At 37.2% G+C, this 17,835-nt stretch overlaps 3 protein-coding genes across 3 annotated transcripts; all 3 read right to left on the bottom strand.

Annotated features, from left to right (window-relative positions):
• Window positions 1–2,607: 2,607 nt before the first annotated feature.
• Window positions 2,608–6,751, bottom strand: LOC107435719 (receptor-like protein kinase 5). Its single transcript, XM_025068059.3, has 3 exons — window positions 6,604–6,751; window positions 3,405–6,521; window positions 2,608–3,303 (listed from the first exon to the last, which is right to left on the bottom strand). The coding sequence occupies exons 2-3, from the start codon at window positions 6,046–6,048 to the stop codon at window positions 2,873–2,875; spliced, it is 3,075 nt and encodes a 1,024-aa protein (XP_024923827.3). The 5' UTR covers window positions 6,049–6,521; window positions 6,604–6,751; the 3' UTR covers window positions 2,608–2,872.
• Window positions 6,752–7,915: 1,164 nt separating this feature from the next.
• Window positions 7,916–11,015, bottom strand: LOC107435718 (probable 3-hydroxyisobutyrate dehydrogenase-like 1, mitochondrial). The gene is made up of 2 exons (XM_016047345.4): window positions 9,862–11,015; window positions 7,916–8,141 (listed from the first exon to the last, which is right to left on the bottom strand). The coding sequence occupies exon 1, from the start codon at window positions 10,843–10,845 to the stop codon at window positions 9,904–9,906; it is 942 nt and encodes a 313-aa protein (XP_015902831.2). The 5' UTR covers window positions 10,846–11,015; the 3' UTR covers window positions 7,916–8,141; window positions 9,862–9,903.
• A 5,296-nt stretch (window positions 11,016–16,311) lies between these two features.
• On the bottom strand, window positions 16,312–17,590 carry LOC107435733 (probable 3-hydroxyisobutyrate dehydrogenase-like 1, mitochondrial). Its single transcript, XM_016047360.4, has one exon. It carries the CDS (start codon window positions 17,367–17,369, stop codon window positions 16,428–16,430), a length of 942 nt encoding a protein of 313 aa, XP_015902846.3. The 5' UTR covers window positions 17,370–17,590; the 3' UTR covers window positions 16,312–16,427.
• Window positions 17,591–17,835: the final 245 nt, after the last annotated feature.

Raw genomic sequence — 17,835 nt, 5'->3', positions numbered from 1 at the left:
CTCCATCTGGTGCAAAAGCCAACATGGCAGGACCTGGAGCCACTTCTTCTAAATTCATAGTTCTTGTATGCCAATGGAGATCTGTATTGACAAAAACCAGGATGCACACAGTTGATTTACATTTTGTTGTACTTATTAGCAAGAATACAAGTATATGCATATAAAGTCGCTTTTTGAGATGCTGTATGCAGGGAGCATCAACGTCCATCCATATATATTTAGTGGAGCTGTTCATATATATTTATATATGGCTCAGACCTAACTTACATGGGTAGGTGGATTTTTTTTAAATGAATGGGATTCAGTTTGACGCCTGGCCCTTCTCAATTGGATATGTGGACCATGTGAGCCAGCTTGGTACACAAATGTGCAGCCAAACAGGCCCAAGTGTCGATCTAGAGCGATCTTTGAGGGGTTGTAAATTATAACACAATAAATTTCCTGCATCAAAGTGTCGTGAAATTATACATTGAGAAAAATAAAATTCACTATGATATCAAAGCAGTCAGTCCTAACTTTTAGCAAAAAAATCTCTCAATCGAAATTGAACCTAGACTCACCATCTGTAAAACCAGCGAGGCAGATCCCGCTTTAATAAAACAATGAACAATCCGGATTATGCCTTGCAATGATTCCTTGTTGATTACTTGGTCGCTTGGCACAATGACAGTGGACATACTAAGTATTACATACGGCTTGAATATAGCTACTTTTGTTTGGAGCACGTACAATCGAAGAACATCTATTGCCAACCACAAAGGAGAACGAGATATTTCTAATTGATAATCTCATGGGATTGGATAAAGGGTGATTTCTTAATCTATAAATATATTCTTTAGTTTAACTCAAGTTGTGATAATTTGGCTGCCATAGGAAACCTCATTGGTGATTTTAGATAAGTGTTTTGATTTTGTCCATGGTCTGGAAGCTAATAAATATCAACATTTCGGTTAGCTATGTTATCAAAGGCTTTAAAGGGACATGATGAAGTTCTAGTTAACAATAAAGAGAAGCAGAGTCTAAAACATACACTCAAGCTTTACTTGGACAACGTAACAGAGGTAGAGGCCAAGGTCGACGTTTTACTTCTTTGCAAAAAAGGTTTTGGTCTCAAAAAGAGATACACAAAATCACCATCCAAAGGAAGTTACAAAGGGATACAGAACTAAATAAACTCATCGTTCTAAGGAAACCGACCAAAGAGGTACAGAGTAAGATCTCACCAAAGGTCTTCTTCACCAATGAGATACGGAGAAAAGTTAGGACATTTGAGCACCCTAAAGAGTTGTCTCCAGGTAGGGAGCAAAAGTTACATTATGAATATTATCCAATCTTCCATAAATTGAATTTGTCAAGGTATGAATATGACATAAATTGTACAAAAAAGACTTAAAGAAAAAGGCTGAACACCGTTTTGAACCTTGTCTTCTTCATCTCTGTTATTGGGAATACCATCACCATTTTCTTGTTCCATAGCATCCTAAAATCCTAGCCTTCACATTTTAGTATTTCTTCTTTCCATGTATATTTTCCTTTTTTCCAAGAAATTCAGCTCAACTGAAATGAGAATTTCAAAACTACACAATTCAAAGTCGTTCATGTTTGGTCTCTAACTCTAATTGTGATGACAGAAATCTAGAGAAGTGAATTTATAACTTAACAAACTTGAGCAATTCAAACAACTAACATAACTCAAACCTAAGCACTGAGAACCAGTTTAACAGAATGTACTTGCAAATATGAAGATAAAACAGCCACATGTAAATGACCACGAAACAAGAGTAAAAAGTAGGAAACAACACGAAAATGTACAAATCCAGACACTGCAAGAAAATTTAATCACCATACTCTATGGTGGATCATATTGATTATAATCGTAATGAAGGATTATAATCATAAGGATCATAATGAAGGATGTGGGCTCATGCAATCCCAAATGGCACGGTCTCCTACTTAAGTTGGGAGAGGTGTAGTGCTATGAAATTTTGTCATCAATTTTTCCGAGTATTTGGCCCAAAAGTATAAACCAAAATAAAAACAAAATTTATGAACTTTTTCCAAACATGGCTTACCTTTTAGGGCCCCTCCTCCAGCATGTACAATACCATTATTTTGGTATCATGGTAAATGTCCAGATCTAATAACTGTGACGGACCAAATATGCAGTCAAGAGTGGGCTGCAGGGCTCAAGCTTTTCATGCCTTAGCCTGTGATTCTCTGCTTATTTTGTTTATAATTTTGGCATTATGTTGGTATAAAGCGTATAAGATCATTTTCTCCTGAATTATGGAACAAAATGGGAGATGTTAAACTGTTTATTGAGCAGTCACTTTTGGTGAATCATTCTCTGTAACTTTCTGTAATCTGTGCATTCCACCACACCACCCACCGCCCCCCACCCCCCCCCCCCCCCCCCCCCCCCACAAAAAGTGAGGAAGATATACCATGTACCTCACTGGACAATTGAGTGAGAACGATGATCCATTGATACAGACCCCATTGCTGAAAAGTGTGAAATGTGAAATGTAAACGATTGTTCATTCTTTCCCTTTGATTTTTTTTTTTCTTTGTGGTCACTAGCATAAATTGAACATATGACATAGATAGTTCTTTTTTTAAGTTCAAAACTTTGGAATTATTATTAATGATGATCACTAATATAGTCCTTATTTTTGCTTAAACATAATTGGCTTACTCCCTATGTACTACTCTGTACAAGGTAACATAGTTGGTAGGACTTGACGTACAAGCTATGGTTCAATCAGCTTAAAGAGCACTTTCAGACATCCTTATTGTTCCAAATAGCGAGGTGTGCCATTGTCGGACACCCCCTTCCTAGCCTTTCTTCCAAAGAAAATAAGAAACAAAATTATCATACAATGGTAGCCAAACTGCTATGGTTGTCCTCTTCTAAACCTCTCTCACGCTTAGAGTTCTTGAGGAGAGGAGCAAAATCATATTCATTCCAAACAATCTTTTGGCCATAAGCAAGTTGGTTGCCACATCTGAGCAAAATGTGAACAACCTCCTTCATGGAAGGCCTAGTAGAAGGCAGTGTCCCAGTACAGATTATCCCAAGTTTGAAGACACTGCGCATTTCTTCCAAGTAACAAGGTTCCTTGACCTCTTCATCAAAGGCTTCAACTATGTCGTTGCCTTCTTGAACATGACGCCACGCCCATTCTGCAAGGGATGTATGTTCATCACCTTGATTAGCTTGTCTTCCAGTTGCCAATTCAAGGAGGACAACCCCGAAACTGTAAACATCAATTTTCTCATTCACTCGCGTTGATTGAGCATATTCTGCAATTAAAGATATGGAAACATGAATCTTTTCACGACCTTTGACGGAAAAAGTAAATGAGTAAAGGATAAGGAGAGTTTTTGTAGGGGGTTCAGTTTACCTGGAGCCATGTAGCCAAAAGAACCAGCCACAGTTGACATTGTAGCAGGTTCACCTTGCCTGATCAACAACTTGGCTAGACCAAAATCAGCTATTTTTGCATTGAAATCTGAATCCAGCAAAATGTTGCTCAATTTAATGTCTCGATGAACAATAGGTGGCACGCAATCATGGTGCATATAGCAGAGTCCTTGTGCAGCTCCTATGGCAATTTGCATCCTCTTAGGCCAGTCCAGAACAACATTTTGGACAGTACCAAAACCTGCTGAAATGGCGGGTGGCCTGTTTTTGCTGTGCAGCCATTGATCCAGGCTCCGGTTTTCAAGATACTCGTAGACCAGAAGCTTTGAGTTCTCACTGGAAAGACAGCACATCAGCTTCACTACATTAGAATGTCGAATTGAACTCAGAATTTTGACTTCTGCATTGAATTCCTTTTCAAGTCTCTCATCTAACTTCCTTTTGTTCCATATTTTTTTAACTGCAACAACATCGCCAATACGATTCACAGGAACTCGGTAAACTTTACCTGAGCCTCCACTTCCAATCAGGTTGCTTTCAGTCAGTCCTGACCGGATTTTTGATTCTGTGAAATTCAACCTCTGGAATGAGGTAATCTTCCATTTTGCACCCAAACCATGTTTTTTCTTGTAGCCTCTGATCACAAAAAGTAATATGCAAGAAGCCAACAAAATTGCTGCTACCACTGATGCCACGATCAGAGCAAGAGATTGGACAGAAATTTTGTTGGACTTTGTGGGATTAAAATTGCAGTTCCTGAGATTTACCGATCCACTACCTGCACATAGACCTGGATTGTTCAAGAAGCTGTTGCTATATGCAGGGTTCTCGAATTCACGTGGGATTACCCCACTTAGGTGATTAGAAGAAAGATTGAGAATATTGAGTCTCAGATGGCCAAATTCAGATGGAATTTGACCAGAAAATTGGTTTTCTGAAAGGTCTAAATCAGTAAGGCTTGGTAAGGAACCAAGTTTCTTTGGAAGTGGTCCAGAGAGTTGGTTTTGAGCAAGATTAAGAGTATTTAAGGACTTCCATGATACTATATCTGATGGAAGGGAGCCTGTAAGCTTGTTGTGATGAAGAAAAAGAGTTGTTAGGCCAGAAAGAGTAGTTAATTCTTGAGGAATAGAACCTGTCAAGAGGTTATTGTTGGCCTTAAACACCACCAAACTCTTCCAGGAAGACACTCCAACAGGAATCTTTCCAGAAAACTTGTTGTCATTAATTTCGAGCCGAGAAAGCTTCAAGGACAGCTTCTCAGGAAGCTCCCCGGTAAAGGAGTTGTTGCTCAATGTGAAGATAGACATATTCGTTGATGTCCACAAACCACTAGGAATATTCCCAGAAAGCCTGTTATTCTTCACACTTACTGTTAACAAAGCACTGCAATTCCCGAGTGATTCTGGCAATTCGCCGGTGAGATCATTATCAAAAGCCACAACTCCTATCAAGTTACGCCCATAACACAAATTTTCAGGTAATTTTCCAGTAAGCCTATTCATAGCTACCTGGAATTCTCTGAGCGGTGAATACCTACCAAAGTCTGGAGGCAGAGTGCCTGACAGATTATTGTCAAACAATTTGAGATCCATAAGCGATGGTAGACGGCCAACGCTCTCTGGGATAGCACCAGAGAACTGATTCGTAAACAAACTCAGACCAGTCAACTTGGTTAGCTTTCCAAAGTCTTCTGGTATTGGCCCTGTTAAGTTGTTCTGTGAGAGATCAAGCACGCGCAAGTTTACAGCTTTAACCACCTGTGGAATCTCCCTAGACAGTTGGTTGACGTGAAGGTAAAGAATACTTAAATTCTTCAACATAAACAAACTGCTTGGAATTTTCCCACTCAACCCATTTGTTGATAGATCCACTTCATTCAGAGATACCATATCTCCAATGCTTTCTGGGATTTCCCCAATCATATTCGACTGGGGAATCCATAAGTACTTCAACTTCTTCAATTGGGTATAGTTGGAAGGAAGCCTGGATGGCTTAAAGTTTGACATGAAGCCTAATCCCAACATTTCAAGGTTAGACAAGTTACTTATTTCTGGCGGGAAAGAACCGTTGAACAAGTTGTTGGTAAGCTTTAGGTACGTAAGCTGTTGCATCTGCCCAATAGTCGCCGGGATTTCACCGGAAAAGTTATTGCCGCTAAGGTCGAGATGGGTAAGCTTATCAAGGCGGTATAGGTCACTGGGAACAGTGCCAATGAAATAGTTCAGAGAAAGGTCTAACTGCTCAAGCTTTGAACAGTTGTAGATAGCCCTGGGGAACTCATCAGCGATGGAGTTGTTCCCAAGTACAAGATTTGTGAGGTTCTTGAGGTCACAAATGAAAGGCGAGAACTTCCCCTCGATGTTGAAAGTAAACAGTGACAGAGCAGTGACTGAGCCATCAGTGCAGTGGATCCCTGTCCAAGAACAGTGAGGAGAATTTGATGCTGTACTCCATCGACTCAGTAATGGTGGGTTTCCCCAGTATTGCTTTATCCTCAGCAGGACTGCTTGTTCTTCATCTTGTAGTGACTGTGAGTCTGCATGGCCAAGAATGATGAAAAGGAAGACAAGGGCGCAAAGTGGGAGTTGTAGACATATTTGGGTTGTGGTTGTCTTAGCCATTTGGAAAAGAGTTAGGAAAACTTTCCTCGGTTTCGATGTTGTTTCTTGAGGATGAGTGTTATTAGAGGATGGTTATTTGATTTGGCATGTTAGCTCAGCTGGTGTGAAACCAACAGCTGAAACGTGAAAACAGCCGAAATCTGCTAGTTGTTAGAAGCTTGGATTTTTGGACTTTTTAAAGATCAATGGGAGTGATCAATGGGTTGGTTATCTTCTTTTTCCTAAAGTGGACCAAAAGAAATGATGGTCAACTCCGAAATAAATGAATTTCCACCAATCGTGCATTATTTAGAGTCTATTCAGACTTTAGAGATTCCTATTCTGTTGATTTAAAAACAATGGTTATACTGATGAAGAGATCCCTATTCTGCCAAAAATTGTAAAAGACAATCAACTCCTATTAATCATCGTTAGAACCACTTCTTCTGGCTAAGTCACAACTTTCGAACCCATCAATATACTGGATAATGCACCTGCATCATATACTATGCATACTTTAATTTAGAATATATTAAATGAAATCTGATATTTAGATAAGAACCGAGCAAGTATTACCAAATACCAAACGTTGACTTCATTGCTGGTGAACAAGATCCAAATCCATGTTCTAATGGTTTTATTATATTAATATTGTCAACAGCTAGAGGTTTTAGATGGCCAGAAAATCAATAAAGAAATGTTATTTCTAAGATATAAGTGATTGTAATGTATTCACCCAAAAAAAAAAAAAAAGGTGATTGTAATATTGTTTGTGGGTCATTTTACAACCCGTTATTATCCCAAGTGTATGACCGTAAACGTTTACCTTACGTGAAGGAAAGGTGCAAAATCGGCATTGAACTTTCCTAGAAGGAACGCCAATCTAGAAACTTGAAAACAATGGGACGCCTTTGTTGAACAAAGACATTTCAAAGAAGACAACCAAATTGAATAAAATAAATCACAAAAAGGGACACAGAGTGGTACAAGACTTTGACTCGTATTTTCCACAAATTTGTGTTTTGGGAAAGCATAAATTTCATTTAAATCCTTATTTTTTCATAATTATAATTATAATTTTTATATATAAAAATTAATTTTAAAAAACCGATAAATGAATTCTGAATATGATTTTTTAAAAATATAGGTGTAATAAAACAAAATTAAAAAGGTTTAAATGAAATTTTTTTTATTGGAAAAAAAACAACTCCACTCAGATAGGATTTAAATGAAATTTTTTCATTGGAAAAAAAGCAATCCCACTCAGATTTTTCATGCTAAAAACAAATCAAAGAAATCATTCTTCCACCCGTTTCAATTTTTCCTGTCCTCCTTTTTCTTGCTCGTCATTATTCAATTTGAAAAAATGCATACCTCTAGAGGAATTAATATTGGGATCAATTTTCCTTTCACATTGTATTTCTACAACGTTATCCAGCTTCCTGCTGTAAAATAAAGAAAAAGAGCGTTACAAACTAGTCATAAATCCAATTTGGGAACAGATTTGGGAAGCACAAGAAGTGGAAGCTGTGAACCTCCCACTCCCAACCCAACCAGAGGAAACCATGAATATCAGAAGATTCTATTGCTTAATTTCCAGTCTTCCTTTGTTTTACTTTCTTTTTTCATTTGTTACTTCATACAAAAAATAAAAATAAAAAATAAAAAAATGTAAGTAAAAATGAAAAGAGGAATTTTCTAGTCAAAGAAATGTAGCATTTCAAATTTGAGTGCCAAAATTCCTTAATGATGTGCCAATATGAAAGTGGAGGTGTTATCAGAGGATATTGACCAAAATAGACCTTTCAATGACTTGGTCTAATCTTGTACCATATACGTTAAAAAAATCTAATGTGACAAAAATTATTCTCAAGAACCAATCCTTAATGCCAGAGAAGAAAAAGATAATAAAAGAAAACATTGCACACTAGATATATTATATGTTTTACATGGCCTGCTTATGATAATGTTGGAAGAGCAGGTCCTCTAAATGCGCACGATGTGAGTAGAATATGACTTGCAACCTCCAACCTTACAGCTTATAAAATTCCAGATCATGAATATATGGCCCAACTATGATCATATTTGTGATAGTGAAAGTATCTCTAACAGCACTAAAAAGAAGAAAATAAAATGGTGAGGCAGAGAGATATTCTAAACATAATTGTAATTGAAAATTACATATAATAGAGAAGAAGAAAAAAAATGACAAAAAGATCTATTTTGCAACAGAATTGACTAACCAATAACACCAAATTGAACACTAGAAAACCTTCCAAGAGTTGAGTTAATAGGTTTGGAAGGCAACATTGAAGAAATGCTAACCATGGAGTCATTAGTGAATTTTGGAGTCATTAATGAATTTGGCTATGTAGAGGCGTAAACTTCACTGTCTACACCACACAGAACTTAATATCCTAGAGCCTGCTCATCATTCTGCTAAAAATCAGACAGTTTGCAACGTTTAAAGTGGGGAGTTCAGTGTTATTTCACAAGGTCCTAGATTTGAGAGAAGAAACTCCGCTTTGCTTCTCCAGTATTTTATGGCATATCGAACTCATAAGGAGATATAACTTGATGGATGCATGTCAGAATTCGCGCTGACCCATTGTAATAAAATTGACTAGGATTAACAATCTTTATAGCCAAACATAAAGCCAAAATCCAAGGCATCTAATATTAGCTTAAATCTTAGTCAAACCCGTCAATCAACATACTTGCTCATTTCGACGTTACAGCTTAGGCTGCAAAAACACAGTCCAAAGTGTTGTTTCTAATGCCACTCAACAACCTACCTGAAAGGACATTTGAACACCGCAAGAGCTTTCTTCAGGTAGGAAGCAGAAGATGCATTATAATTTCAGGATTTCGATTTTGTAAAGGTGTGAACATGACATAAATCTTATAAAAGCGACAAATAAGAAAGTTTAACGGTTAATGTTCCTGTAGCCACTGTAAAGTGTGTATCTACGTCTGACTTAGTAGTGTAACAGTCAATAACATGACATGAAAACATGAAAATCCTGAACACCTTCGACCCTAGTCCTCTTTATCTCTATATTAGGAATATCGTCACCATTTCTTGATCCATAGCATCCTCAATATCTACCTTCACATTAAAATGTCTCTATCTATGTCTTACTTAGAATTGAACGAACCAAGTTCACCTATGTGAGAGCGAGGAATAAAAACCAACAGTAAACTTCTCAATATGAATCCCGAGAGTGGAAAAATGACTGCCGCCCCCTTGTCCTGGAGAGTAGTGCAACAGTGGATAACATGACATGGAAAATCTTGAACACTCTTTGACCCTTATCTTCTTTATCTCTATAAAATTAGGAATACCATGACCATTTCCTGATCCATAGCATCATTAACATCTACCTTCACATTTTAGCATTTCTTTTTGCCTTTTGTATGTTTTCTTCTCTTCCAAGAAAATCAGCTCAACTCAAATAAGAATTTCACTATTCCACAACTCACAGCTCCTATCATGTTTGTTCTCTAACTCTAATCGTAGTAACAGAAACTCAAAGAAGTGACAGCCATAACCAACTTGAGCATTCCAAACAACATAACTCAAAACTTAAGCACCGAGAACCAGATTAACAAAACATAATTGCAAAGATCAATATAAAATTGCTTCCCAATTTTGTATTTATACAAATCATCAGATCAAAAAATATGAATGATCATGAAACCCCACATATCCACCAAACCGAGAATATAGTAAGAAACAGCAGGGAAATGTACAAATCCAGATAAAACAGCAAGAAAATTTAATATTTTCATAGGGAATATTATTGATTTTAGAATCATATAAGTTACAAATACCTGCCCCATCATCATCATCATATTACTATTCAGTTTACCAGTCTAAGTTGCTGGAGCAGATGGAGATTCAAGTGAAACATTGTTAAGGCGCTCCAGAGCCAAAATAAGAGCTTGGTTTCCCAAATTCCCTTCACCATGAGCCTTTAACGAGAGGTAAAGCTGCTGAGCCAAAGCCAAACCAGGAAGAGCAAGACCCATGATCTGACACTCCTTCAAACAAATTCCCAAGTCCTTAACGAAGTGATTCACATAGAACCCTGGTTTGAAATCCCTCTTCAGAATCCGATCCCCAAACAAATCCAGAGACTTTGACCCGGCCGCACCTGTAGATATCGCATTCAGAAACAAACCCACATCGAGACCCGCTTTGTGAGCATAAACCATACCCTCCACCAATCCTACCATGTTCGAAGCTAAGGTAATCTGGTTCGCCAGCTTCGCAAACTGTCCTTTTCCCGGAGAACCCATGTAGTTAACCTTACCCAAAAGCGCAAATAGTGGGTTCAATCGTTGTACCACCGCTTCATCGCCGGCGGCGAAGATAGCCAGCGTCCCATTCTTCGCTCCAAGATCGCCGCCGGAGACCGGAGCGTCGATCGAGGCACAACCCTTTGAGGCTGCCGCGGAGGCTATCTCGACGGCAAGGGAGGGTTCCGACGTGCTCATGTCAACGAGGACCCCACCGGAGAGGAGGCCGGCGAGTGCTCCGGAGGTGGGGTCCAAGAGAACTGAGCGGACATCGGAGGGGTAGCCGACGATGGTGAAGACGACGTCCGATTGGGAAGCGACGGCGAGGGGGGAGTTGGCTAAGTGGGCCCCCAAGTCGACGAGGGGTTGGGCCTTGGAGAGAGTCCGGTTGAAGACGGTGAGAGTGTAACCGGCATTGATGATGTGGGAGCACATGGAATGGCCCATGACTCCGGTTCCGATCCAGCCCACGCGGGTTTTTGATGGGCTGGCTACGGGCTCGGCGGCGGTGGCCATGGGAGCGGCGGAGGTCGGTTTAGAGGGAAGAGAGAGTGAGGAAATGGAGGAGTGGAAGTTGGAGAGAGTGAGAGTGAGAGTGAGAGTAGAATTTTCATGTCTTATCCAAGTACTGTTCCGGGAACCGACAAGTTTTGGTTAATATCATTAGCTTTTTGGCGCTTTGCCTTAAACACAATTTAATTAATTTTGTTTCAAAAATATTAACAATCTCTTTCGTTCATATCTTTATAAAGTTGTATTGCCAAGAAAAAACAACAAAATATTAGTGCAAATTTAAAAGAAAAATTAGGTGGTGAATTTGGCTCCCTTTTAAGGTGCTTTTCATTTCATTCTAATAGATGGTTGCCATGCATTTTCATTCTTTCATTTTATTTTATTTTTACCAATAAAAATGTGCTTAACATTGACAGACATGAGATAAGAGTGTAGATTAACAATTAGGCATGTTTAGTGTGAGTGATTTTAAAATAGTTAAAGTCATTTCCAAACGAATAAAAATAATTTTCATAATAATTAGTAAAAAATTGTGAAATCATTTTTAATGGTTTTGTTATTGAAAAACCACTTAGGTAATTTTGACAAAATCACTTTTTCTGTTTAGAAAATGATTTATAAGAATCACTCTTAAACGGATTTATGTATATATTTTTTTCTTCCCTTTGTTACAAAGGGTAAGGGATTGAACTCTCAACTTTTATAGGAAATTTAAAAGCTTTGCCGTTAGGATGTTTCAATAAGCAAGTATTAAAAGGATAAGTATGAAAATAAAAATTAAAGCAAATATAATTTTACATGTTTAAAAAATTTTATATGGAATCAGAATAAGAATGAGATTTGTAACCTATTTCCCTTAAAGTCTTTACTTACTATTTTGATACAAGGTCATACTGTACTATAAATTTTTGTTAAAAAATCATTTTATCATAATAAAATTTATTTCTATTATTATTCATCTTATTTTTAAAAAAATAATTACATTATTGAATTGTACAAAATTGTTTTTTCATTATTATTATTCATATAATTTTTCATTAAAAAGTATATTATCCACATAAAAATTGATTTTCTATTTTTATTCATGTATTTTAAAAAATTATTTTGATGTTACTAGTTATAGTATATAATGCTATATAACATTACAAAAGTAAAAAATAAAAAATAAAAAATAATTAAAAATTTTTATGACAAAAAGTGTCTCAATTTGTTTGATAATTATGTAGAGATTTACTTTTTTTTTAAGAAATTAAATAATTTATAAATAGAAATAGCTAGTTGTTAGTAGAGAAAAAAAGAAAAAGAAAAAAAGAAAACGCAATAAGGAAAAAAACAATTTTGCGCAAAATTATAATATTGGAAAATAATATTTAAAATAAAAAAGAAAAACTATGTTTATTGAAATATAAAGATTTATATTATTTGAATGGATTTTATTTTTCAAAGTAAATGTCTATATCTTAGTTCTAACTCGTAAATAAACACAAAAATAAAAAAATTAGTGTAGGCAACATAAACCCAACGGGGTCTTGGGTTTATTTAGTTGCAAGATACTGCAAGATATTGTGTAGGCAAGTACACTTTTGTTCAATTTTGAACTGCACCAAACATAATAATGTATTATTTAGTACAGACTAGCATTGCTTAATATGGCCTATCAAACAAACCATTAGTTACTAGAAAAAAATATATATTTAAATTTGAAATAGTCAATTGTTTTGTTTTCTTTTGTTTAGATGTCTTTGCAGTTCAGTTTTGCTTCGATTTAGCCCCTCGCACATCAATTATGACATAAACGTAAGTCTGTTAAAGAAAGTAAATTTGTTGAAGAAATTTTCACTATTAGCTCTTATCTTATGCATGCTTTAAATATGTGGATTACTCTGAATTATACAATGTTTTCTTATGCCAGAAAAGAAAAGGAAAAAAAAGGTTTGAGCCACTCAAAAATGTTACATAAATTCCCATAACCTCTGGCATTTATTTTATGTCTAAAAGAAACGCTTATATTTTGCATTATTCAAATCCAACTTGATAAATTATCATAGTCATGTCTCAATTTTTACTAAACCTTGAGCAAATCTAACCGCTAGAACCTCAGAAACTACTGTCTTTTTTTTTTTTTTTTTTTTTTTTTCATCCTGCAGTTTGTTGACTATATAATTCATATTTGATAAGCATAGTATGAAGGGGGTCTACAGTAAACCATTCAGTCATTCAGTGGTTATGCTACTGAATGGAAAAGAAAAATATCCACATTCTCAATGGTGCAACAGTGGCCAAGCCTGGTCCACTAAACTAACAAAGCACCCTTCTCCAAGCGAAGGCTTACCACCATTTTAGGAAGAGAGTTACTGAAGCAATATGCAGAAGGGCCATAATAGTGACTATTACCACTTTTCACAAACATTACAAGGAAGCCCCCCCAAAGCATGCACCAAGTTAGAACAGTATCAATACAACGTACAAGCGTGTATGAAAGAAGTTCTAAATCAGTCCAGATATACAAATTACAGAAACTACTGGACTACAAAATCCCTCATTCTGCAACATAACTATGCAATCATTGCAAGTGAGATTCTATATATTGTAGCTCACGTGAGTTCTACTATTGGTAAGAAACAGCTCCAAAAGTACTAGGCCAAACTTATAAAGCATCCAGTTTTCTTTCTCCAGGTTGATTCCAATCTGCAGTTTCAATCCAGTGAAGATAACTATTACCAGAGTTTTAACACAACTATTAGACTAGTAACTGAATGAACTAGGTAAAGAGCCACTAGTTAGGCCAACACATTCCACTGCACATTATTTTGATCCAAGTTTCTACACAGAATGACATCCACCTGCAATTGTAGTTTAACATTTCTCTGCAGGGAGCCACAGTATGGATATCATTTATAAATGCATTACATTCTCACAATAGTTAAAGAAGACACCAAAATCCTAAACAAAAAAATAAATTTTCCTCCGATAAAATCAAAATCAAAACTTACCAAACCTTGCTACTAATCCACCAGCCAGTGACAACCACCCACCATGCTTGCATTAATAGGCCTGTTCTAACAATAATCACCAAAAAAACATAATGGAAAATCAATCAAGCCCGCATGCATTGTAAGATAACCCTTTAATGATTGTCTTTCTTACTAAAAGGAGGGTTCGATGATAAACCCACTTTGGTGCAAGAAAAGACTGATTTAGTGGATGAAGAAAAAGGGCATAAAAGAAAGCATAGCTCAATATATATAATATGTTTACACGACCTAGTTATGAGAATGTTGGGAGTATACATTCTCAAAATGCATGATGAAAGCAGAATATGACAACCTTTCACCTTAGTTCAGTCTAAGATTATAGCTTAAAAAGTTAACGATCCGGAATTAGCTCAGTTGATAATCATATCTGTGCTTGTAAAACTTCCTCAACAGCACCAGAAAGAAAAATAAAAATAAAAAGGTGAGTTAGATGGATATCATCCTAGACATAATTATATTTGAAAGTTATATAATAGAAAAAAAACAAAACAATGAATAAAATATCTATTTTACAACTGAGTTGACTGACAAATTATCACCAAATTGAGCACATGGATAGCTAAAAAACATTCCCAGAGTTGAGTTGATAAGTTTCTCAAGGCAAAAATTCAAAAAGTGCTAATCCATGGAGTAATTAGTGCATGTGGCTCAGTAGAAGTGTAAACTTCACCGTCTACATGACAGTCATTAGTGAATGTGGTTCAGTAGAAGTGTAAACTTGACTGTCTACACAACATGGAACTTAACATATAGTTTCTTTGTAGAACTTGCTTATCATTCTGCCAAAAACAGAGAGTTTCCAACGTTTAAGGTGAGGAATTCAGTGTTTTACGGTATAAACTCAGCTTTGAGAGAAGAAACTCCACTTTGCTTTTTCAATATTTTATGGCATATACTCATAAAGAGAAACCACTTGATGGATGTATGTTGGAACTGGCATTGACTCATTGTATACCTGATGAAATTGACTTGGGAAGTTTCCCGAATTAACAATCACTAAAGACAAAAACATAAAAAGCCAAAAACCAGAGTATCTGGCATTAGCTCAAATCTTAGACAAATGCATCAATCTACACATATTAACTGATTCAATGTTACAGCTCAGGCTGCAAAAACACAATCCACAGGAGTGGTTTTGTAGCATTCACCAACCTACCCACAGGCCATAATACAATGCATTTGCTTATGGTATCAAGGACAATTGAACACCCAAAGAGCTTTATTCAGGTAGGGAACAAAAAATTACATATAAACATATCTAATCATCCATAAACATAATTTCAAGATTTAAAATTTGTTAAGGTAAGAAGATGACATAAATCTCGTAAAAGAGACAATAAGAAAGTGTAACAGCTAATGTTTCTGTAGCCACTGTAAAATGTCTGCATCTATGTCTAATTTGGTGTGGTGTTATAGTCAATAACATGACATAGAAATCTTGGAATCCCGCTTGACCCTCGTCTTCTTTATCTCTATATTGGTAATACCATGACTATTTTTTTAATCCATAGCATCATTAAAATTTACTTTTACATTTTAGCATTTTCCTTTGCCTTTTGTATGTTTTTTCATCTTCCACACACTCCAATAAGAATTTCACCTTTCCACAGCTCACAGCTCCTATCATGTTTTATCTCTAACTCCAATTGTGATAAAAAAAACCTAGCCATAACTAACTTGAGAAATTAAAACCAACATAACTAATACCTTAAGCACTGAGAATTAGATTAACAAAACACAATTGCAAACATCAAGATAAAATTGCCGCATCTCGTTACCAATTTTCTCTCATACAAAAGCATCAGAGCAACTTTCTCTCATACAAAAGCATCAGAGCAACAAAACATGTGAACGACCATAAAACCACACATCTCCACCAAACAGAGGACATGTTTAAGAAACATCAGGAAAATGTACAAATTCAAAACTACAGGAAGAAAAATTTAAATCCTTTTATCATGAATATTATTAAAATAATCATATCATAGGATTACATATGAGTTCAAATGTCTCGCCAAGATCATCATATTTATTTATCTAAATTGCTGGAACAGATGCAGATTCAAGGGAAACATTGTTTCTTCTCCAAGAAAATCAGCTCCGCTCAAATAAGAATTTTAGTATTCCACAGCTCACAGTGCCTACCATGTTGGATCTCTAACTCCAGTTGTGATAACATAAACTCAGAGAAGTGAATTTATAGCCATAACTACCTTGAGCAATTCTAACATAACTCAAAACTTAAGCACCCAGAGCTAGATTAACACAACATAATTTCAAAAATCCAGATAAAATTGCTGTATCTCATTAACAATTTTCTATCATACAAAAGCATCAGAGCAAAAAACGTTAATGACCATAAAACCACACATCTCCACCAAATAGAGGACATGTTAAGAAACAGCAGGAAAATGTACAAATTCAACACAGCAGGAAGATAAATATTTTTAACGTGAATATTATTCATATATTCATAATATAGGGTATTACATGAGTTCAATTGTCTGCCCACAATCATCTCATCATCATCTTATTATTCAATTCATCGATTTAAGTTGCTGGAGCAGAAGCAGCTTCAAGGGTAACATTGTTAAGCCGCTCCAGAGCCAAAATAACAGCTTGGGTTCCCAAATTCCCTTCCCCATGAGCCTTTAACGAGAGGTAAAGCTGCTGAGCCAAGGCCAACCCAGGAAGAGCAAGCCCCAAGTTCTGGCACTCCTTCAAACAAATCCCCAAGTCCTTAACGAAGTGATGCACATAGAACCCGGGCTCGAAATCCCTCTTAAGAATCCGAGGCCCATGTAAATCCAGAGACTTTGACCCGGCGGCACCGGTGGATATCGCATTCAAAAACAAACCCACATCGAGACCCGCTTTGTGAGCATAAACCATACCTTCCACCAACCCCACCATGGTCGAAGCTATGGTTATCTGGTTCGCTAGCTTCGCAAACTGTCCTCTTCCCGGAGAGCCCATATAATTAACCTTACCCAAGAGGGCAAATAGTGGATTCAGTCGTTGAACCACGGTTTCATCGCCGCCGGCGAAGATAGCCAGTGTAGCGTTCTTCGCTCCACGATCGCCGCCGGATACAGGAGCATCAATCGAGGCACAACCCTTGGCAGCTGCGGCGGTGGCTATCTCGATGGCAAGGGAGGGCTCCGAGGTGGTCATGTCAACGAGGACACCCCCAGAGCGGAGGCCGGCGAGTGCTCCGGAGGTGGGGTCCAAGAGAACTGAGCGGACATCGGAGGGGTAGCCGACGATGGTAAAGACGACGTCGGATTGGGAAGCGACGGCGAGGGGGGAGTTGGCCAGGTGGGCCCCCAAGTCGACGAGGGGTTGGGCCTTGGCAAGAGTGCGGTTGAAGACGGTGAGAGAGTAGCCAGCGTTGATGATATGGGCGCACATGAAGCGGCCCATGACTCCGGTACCGATCCAGCCCACGCGGGTCTTTGATGGGCTGACGATGGGCTCGGCGGCGGTGGCCATGGAGCGGCGGAGGATTGTCAGAAGGTGAAAGAGATTGAGGAGATGGAGGAGTGGGAGAGGGAGTGGAAGTAGCGAAGGTGAGAGCGTTGTGAGAGTGAGAGTAGCATTTTATGTGTGTTGGTTCCGGGGAATTTCAGGGCCACCGACGAAAAACGAACATGTTTTTTCGGTAATTTTGTTCCATTTTAAGATCCGTTACATATCATTAGAAAAAGAGGCCGCTCTGCATTTGTTTGTTTCATTTTTTCCCCCAATGTGAGCTTGTTCTGAATTAGCAAGCAATAGGAGGATTCTAACACTGAATTATGCCGGATAAGCAAGAATTGAACTGGATAACTATTAAAATAAGAGTTAAGGCAATATCCTTATATGTTTACGACAAATTTTTTCAAGGGATTAGAATAACAATGGGGTTTTATTTTGTTTTATTTTATTTTTGGTAAATTAATACCCTTAAAAGTGTTTG

Source organism: Ziziphus jujuba, chromosome 11 (genome assembly GCF_031755915.1).
Source record: "Ziziphus jujuba cultivar Dongzao chromosome 11, ASM3175591v1".
NCBI classification, from domain to species: Eukaryota; Viridiplantae; Streptophyta; class Magnoliopsida; order Rosales; family Rhamnaceae; genus Ziziphus; species Ziziphus jujuba.
This window is presented reverse-complemented; position numbering and strand designations above follow the sequence as displayed.

Coding starts and splice junctions, on each gene's coding strand:
- LOC107435733 (XM_016047360.4), bottom strand. CDS start 17,369: ATGGCCACCGCCGCCGAGCCCATCGTCAGCCCATCAAAGACCCGCGTG.
- LOC107435718 (XM_016047345.4), bottom strand. CDS start 10,845: ATGGCCACCGCCGCCGAGCCCGTAGCCAGCCCATCAAAAACCCGCGTG.
- LOC107435719 (XM_025068059.3), bottom strand. CDS start 6,048: ATGGCTAAGACAACCACAACCCAAATATGTCTACAACTCCCACTTTGC. Junction 3,304..3,404: donor TTTTGGCTACATGGCTCCAG/GTAAACTGAACC, acceptor CTTTAATTGCAG/AATATGCTCAATCAACGCGA.